Genomic DNA, 6,051 nt, shown 5'->3' with positions numbered 1-6,051 from the left:
AAATGAATCAACAACAGCAATCAATATAACTAGCAGCTATGTCTTACTGATGAAATAAACCTAAAAGACCCTCGGTTTAGATTGAAGTAAGGAATACATTATTGATTGTGATTGTGTTTCGTTTATCACAATTACATACATAATGAATGCTATCACAGTGTAGTGATAATTGGTAAACATAATCATAGTCATATAATTGAAGACATCTTTAAGCAATTACGAAAGTAAAAATAAATTCACTGTTTCTGATAAGATTTTACCAAATGTTCTACAGCAGTAATGTGAAACAACCTAAAAGCTATTGACAAAGTTGTGAAATGAGAAGGATAATGGTAGCTACAATCCTTTTACAATTTCTTTTTCAGTTGACTTTTCTGCAATTGATCCTAATTTTACCAGAACTTCCCGTGATAGGCTTGATATTACCCAACTTGATCATAGATTTGGAGAAGTGTTTGAAAAACTCAGAAGAATCTGCAGCATACTTCTTAACCAAAGAATCAGCAGAGGTTCCACTAAAGAGCTCTTGATCGGAGCGGAGAAGACCCTTCTTCTTCAACAAATTCTTAAAGTAAGAATTGTCGAAAGACGTTGGAGTCTGTAAGTCAAGCTGTTGGTGAATATTATCTTTTCCGGCTCTGGGGCACTTGCGTTGCAGGGACTTGGCAAATGTGGGATCAATGTTGGAGTCATTGTGAATGTGTGCTCTAAATGTTTCGCATTTTGCCAGGCCAATAGTGTGAGCACCTGAATACCATTCCAAAATGAACCAGTAATTTATCAAAACAAACAGACTAGTATTTTGCCAAGTCAGAATCTGATTACCTGAAAGTGCCACCAAATCTTTCAATGAGAGTCCTTGAGCATCAAAGCTTGAAACAAGAGCACTAATATTCAGGTTCGGTCTAGGGATGAACTCTGTTGCAGCAGCATTGCTAGCAGTGGTTGCGTCCTTTCTCCCTAGCTTAACTTTCCATGAAGGACCTCCTAGCTGCAAATAATAAAAATGGCAATTATTATCACCTTCCAAGTGTTTAAATTAGTCATTGACAATGCGGTCAATTGCAGCATGGACTTACTATGACAGTTGAGTCTCGTGCTGCGATTGCCAGAATATCTGCACAAGAAACTACTCCTGGACATGCATCCTCCAGTCGAGCTTTGATGTCGTCGACAACGTTGAATCCTCTGGTCGAGTTTACGTTTGGCGGTGCGGTTTTCTCACCGATGAATGTTGCATTGTCATCCAACAAAATTGATCCATCGCAACCCTGCAGATTTTTCATAGTTCAAAAGGATAAAAGATTGAAGCTAAGACATCAAAAAACACAAGTTTATGAAATAATGCTCACATTAACAAAGCAGTCATGGAAATGCAAGCGGAGCAAAGATGCCCCCATGCGTCGTTCCTTGTTTAAAGCGGCTTCAACTTCAGCTTGGACAATGGAGAATACTTCGGGACAAGTGGATTTGTAGTAATTCTGAGAGAGTTTACTCCCATGGCGGCCTTCAACAGGTGCACCAGAGAGAACAAAGACAAGCAGAAGTAAAAGGGAACAAGCTTCAGCCATGGATAAGTTTACCAATGTTCTGCAGGAGTGATGTGAAAGAAGCTAAAAGCTATTGACAAAGTTGTGAAATGAGGCAGATAATGGTAATGAAAATGGTAGCTATATTCCTTTTACAATTTCTTTTTCAGTTGACATTTCTGCAATTGCTCCTTATTTCCCCCGAACATTGTGTGACAGACTTATCATAGATTTGGAGGAGTGTTTGAAAAACTCAGAAGAATCTGCAGCATACTATCACTAAAGTGCACATTTTTTCGAACACACATTCACAATGACTTGCGTTGCGCAAATGAGGGATCAATGTTGGGAGTCATTGCGAATGCGTGATCGAAATAATGCGCACGTTGCCAGGCCAATAGGGTGAGCACCTACACACTCTTCCAAAATGAAACCAATAATCAATCAGAAAACGAAATGCCAAATAGAGAGTTAGTGGCATAGCTTTGTAGAAAGCAAAAGCGTTTTCACATCATTGTGTAAATAAAATGTCTTAAGAATTTCACCTTTAAAACTGGGTTTGAGATGTGATGATGCACCAGAAGAAGAGATTATTTGGAGGGAATTGAAGCAGCAGTTGAAATTGAGTTAGAAGGGCAGCAACTCCATTAGGATTCACCCAATTTCTCAGCATCTTCAAAGCTACACTTTATTTCTAAACTGCCTTTTGATTTTGAAGTGATATCAAAGATGAAGAAAACTTCGTGGATAGCCAAACAAACAAAAGAACTGAAGGAGAAGAAAGATAGAGGGAGTTTTAGAGAGAATCAAAGAGCGTGTAAGAGTTAAGTTTATCACACGTTATTCACCCAAAGTTTAACATTTTCAACCAATTTTGCCAAAATCTCACTTTGACTAAAATTGATTCATAATGTTAACTTCGGGTTTTCATTAATTCAGCTTGGGTACTAGTTAAATATACCTCGCTCAATTTTTTTTTTGTTGATTATTCGTATTTAACACAACTTGAATATATCTTCATTTAATATTTAATTTAATTATTAATTTTTCTAATATAAAAAATATTTTATTTCTAAATTAAAGAAACTTTTAATACTATATAATTTTTTTTGAAAAAATAAAAACAAAAACAAATCATCCAAGTCAAATTAGTCTGATTCCAAAGGTGTATATTAACCATGAGGTGTGATTTGGTGGTTATTCACCTCATCCCTTAATCATGATGTTAGAGATTTGATATTTGTCCATGAGAATGAAACACGTTTTATGACCAACTGTTTACCTGTAACGAGGGGATTAGTAATTTAAAATATACAATTACCCTACAATACTAAACAGAACCGAAATTGAACCAAATACCAAAGAAATCAAGTTTGACTGGTTCGGATAGATTCGATTAATTTTATTTTAAATATATTTTATACAGTTTTTCTTTAAAAAGCTTCATTAATTTGAAAATAAATATATGTTTATTTTATAGTATAATAAAATAAAGTAAATTAATTATAAATTAAATAAAAAATTAGTTTGGATAATTGTGATTTTTAATTTGTGAATCACAAACAAAACGAAATATATTTAAATAATAACACAACCGAAATTGAAATGAATTTTATAAAAGCTAACCAAAATCAAACCAAACGGTTTTATAAATTTGAAACTGTTAGAAAATAAAGATTAAGAAAATTAAAGAATAAGAGAAATAGAAGAACCAAGAGAACTATGAATGTTTTTCGGGGATATTTACAATACTTTCTTAAAGTTTATATTTATAGATATAAGAAGTATTGTTGAAACATTTTCAAATATTTATAGTGTTCCAATAACTATAAATGAATGTGTGTAATTAATCAAAAGTTATATTATTTGATTTTTGAAAAATAATTATAACTATTTAAATAATATTATTTGAATAGTTATAATATTAAATGAATAATTATGTGTTCATTTTAAAGACATTATTATTCGAAAGACACCTATTGGTGAAAGATGTCTCTATGAAGAGACATGAAAATTCCTATAAATAGGAATGAGATTTCATTTGGAAAACACACCAACAAATTCTAATATTCTTTCTTTTCTTCCTTCATTTTCTAATATTATTAGATTATTTTATAAAGTATTACTGCAGAAATCCTTTATAGAAATTGAGTTTCTTGTCATACATTGCTCAGTGTGTAGTGGGCTATTCTCGTCAGTGCAAAACGTAAATAGTCATTGGCTTCATTGTATCCTCGAGGTTAATTTGCTTGGAACTCATTTGCGCACCGAAAATAGGTGGGGCGAATATAACCTTAAAGATAGTGACTTGATACACGCCTTAGAGCCTTGTCCTATTTCTTCTTTTTCTATTCAAGTTTCGTTCATGTGTTCGAGATTTTCTTCACCGGAGATTTGTACTAACAATTTTAAGGTTATATAATTCATGATGACTACCACAACACATGAAAGTGGAACACTAAGGGAGTTGGCTTCTAACTTTGTCAAATTTGATTGGTTTGATGGTGGCAATTTTTGACGATGGCTGAAAAAGATGCACTTCTTATTATCAACTTTGAAGATTGCTTATGTTTTGGATACTCCAAGACCTGAAGAGAATGATAACGAATCTATTGCTGCAACTCGAGAAAGAAAAAAATGGGACAATGCTGATTACATGTGCATGGGCCACATATTGAATGGTTTATTTGATGGTTTGTTCGACACCTACCAAAACAAGGTCACCGCTAAAGAATTATGGGACAAATTGGAGATAAGATACATGACCGAAGACGTTACAAGTAAGAAATTTCTTGTCAGTCATTTCAATAATTATCAAATAGTTTATGGTAATTATGTTATGGAACAATTCTGTGATATTGAAAAGATGCTGAATCAATTCAAGAAATATGATATGAAAATGGATGAAATGATTGTTGTATCCTCCATAATAGACAAACTTCCTCCATTTTGGAAAGACTTTAAAAGAAGTCTAAAACATAAGAAAGAGGAAATATCTCTTGAGGCTTTGGCAAATCATCTTCGTATTGAAGAAGAATATCGAAAACAAGATCAGGACAGGACCTAAATTCTGAAAATGTCAAAGTGCATGTTACGGAGGAAGTACAGACTACTAAACCATTCAAGAGAAAGTTCAAATAGACTGAAAAAGCACCTAAGCTCAAAAAGAAACAAAAAGGCTCATGTTGTCATTGTGGAAAACCGGGACATTTCAAGAATGAATGTCCATTTTTAAAGAAGAAATCATCTTCTAAGGCTAATAATAACGAAAAGTTTGTTGCAATGATATCTGAAATTAATATGGCACAAGATGATAATACATGGTGGATTGATACTGGAGCAACCAAACATGTGTCCAAAGACAAAAGCATGTTCACAAAGTTCACACAATGTGAAAATGATAATGTCTTGTACATGAGAAATTCTTCCACCGCAGCAATCAAAGGCAAAGGGTCTGTTGAACTACAATTCACTTCTAGAAAGGTTTTAACCTTAAATGATGTATATTATGTACCATAAGTTAGGAAGAATTTAGTGTCTGGAATTTTGTTGAATAAGTTTGGTTTTAAACTTGTTTTTTGAGGTAGATAAGTTTATTTTGTCTAAAGGAGGAATTTTTTTGGGGAAAGGGTATATGTATGAGAGTATGTTCGAACTCAATATTAATAATAACATTATTATTTCGCTTATATGGTTGAATCTTTTGTTTGTGGCATTATAGATTAGGTCATTTGAATTATAGAAAATTGAATGACATGTATAAGTTAGATTTAATTCTGTTTTAATAATAATATTGAAAATGCAATACATGTATGTTGATTAAAATTACAAAAACCCTCTCCCTAAGGTTAAAAGGAAAAAATTGCTTGATTTGATACATAATAATTTATGTGACATGCCTAATACTCCTACATTAGGTGGAAAGAAATATTTTGTTACTTTTATTGATGATTGTTCTAAATATTGTTATGTATATTTATTGCATTCCAAAGATGAAGTGCTTGATAAATTTAAAGTTCATAAATCTGAAGTTGAACTTCAATGTGAATCATTTATAAAGTGATTAAGATCGGATAGAGGTGGAAAATACTATAATCCAAGTTATTTTGAATCCACTAGAATTGTCCATCAAGTTTCAGCCCCTTACACACCACAACAAAATAGTGTACCTGAAAGGAAATATAAAGTCTTGATCGAAATGGTAAATTCAATGTCATCATATTCAAGTCTTGGACAAGGTTTTTGGGGAGAAGCTGTTCTAACAGCTTGTCATATATTGAATAGAGTTCCTAATAAGGAAACTAAAATAACCTCCTATGAACAATGGAAGAAAAGGAAACCAAACCTTAATTATTTGAAGGTTTGGGGTTGTAGAGCTATTGTCAAAATTCCAAAACCTAAACGTAAAAAGTTAGGTGAAAGAGGAATTGAATGCATATTTATAGGTTATGCACATAATAGCAATGCATATAGGTTCATGGTAATTGAACCAAATGATTCAATTTCAATTAATACTGTTATT

General features: G+C 32.6%; 1 protein-coding gene across 1 annotated transcript; it reads right to left on the bottom strand.

Moving 5' to 3' along the window:
* Positions 1 to 342: 342 nt before the first annotated feature.
* LOC105775855 (peroxidase P7) lies at positions 343 to 2,269 on the bottom strand. Its single transcript, XM_052622838.1, has 5 exons — positions 2,075 to 2,269; positions 1,353 to 1,948; positions 1,080 to 1,271; positions 826 to 991; positions 343 to 747 (listed from the first exon to the last, which is right to left on the bottom strand). The coding sequence occupies exons 2-5, from the start codon at positions 1,569 to 1,571 to the stop codon at positions 362 to 364; spliced, it is 963 nt and encodes a 320-aa protein (XP_052478798.1). The 5' UTR covers positions 1,572 to 1,948; positions 2,075 to 2,269; the 3' UTR covers positions 343 to 361.
* Positions 2,270 to 6,051: the final 3,782 nt, after the last annotated feature.

The sequence above is a fragment of the Gossypium raimondii genome, chromosome 10 (assembly GCF_025698545.1).
Source record: "Gossypium raimondii isolate GPD5lz chromosome 10, ASM2569854v1, whole genome shotgun sequence".
Classification (NCBI taxonomy): Eukaryota; Viridiplantae; Streptophyta; class Magnoliopsida; order Malvales; family Malvaceae; genus Gossypium; species Gossypium raimondii.
Note: the sequence above shows the minus strand (reverse complement) of the source record. Positions and strands in the feature narration are given on the sequence as shown.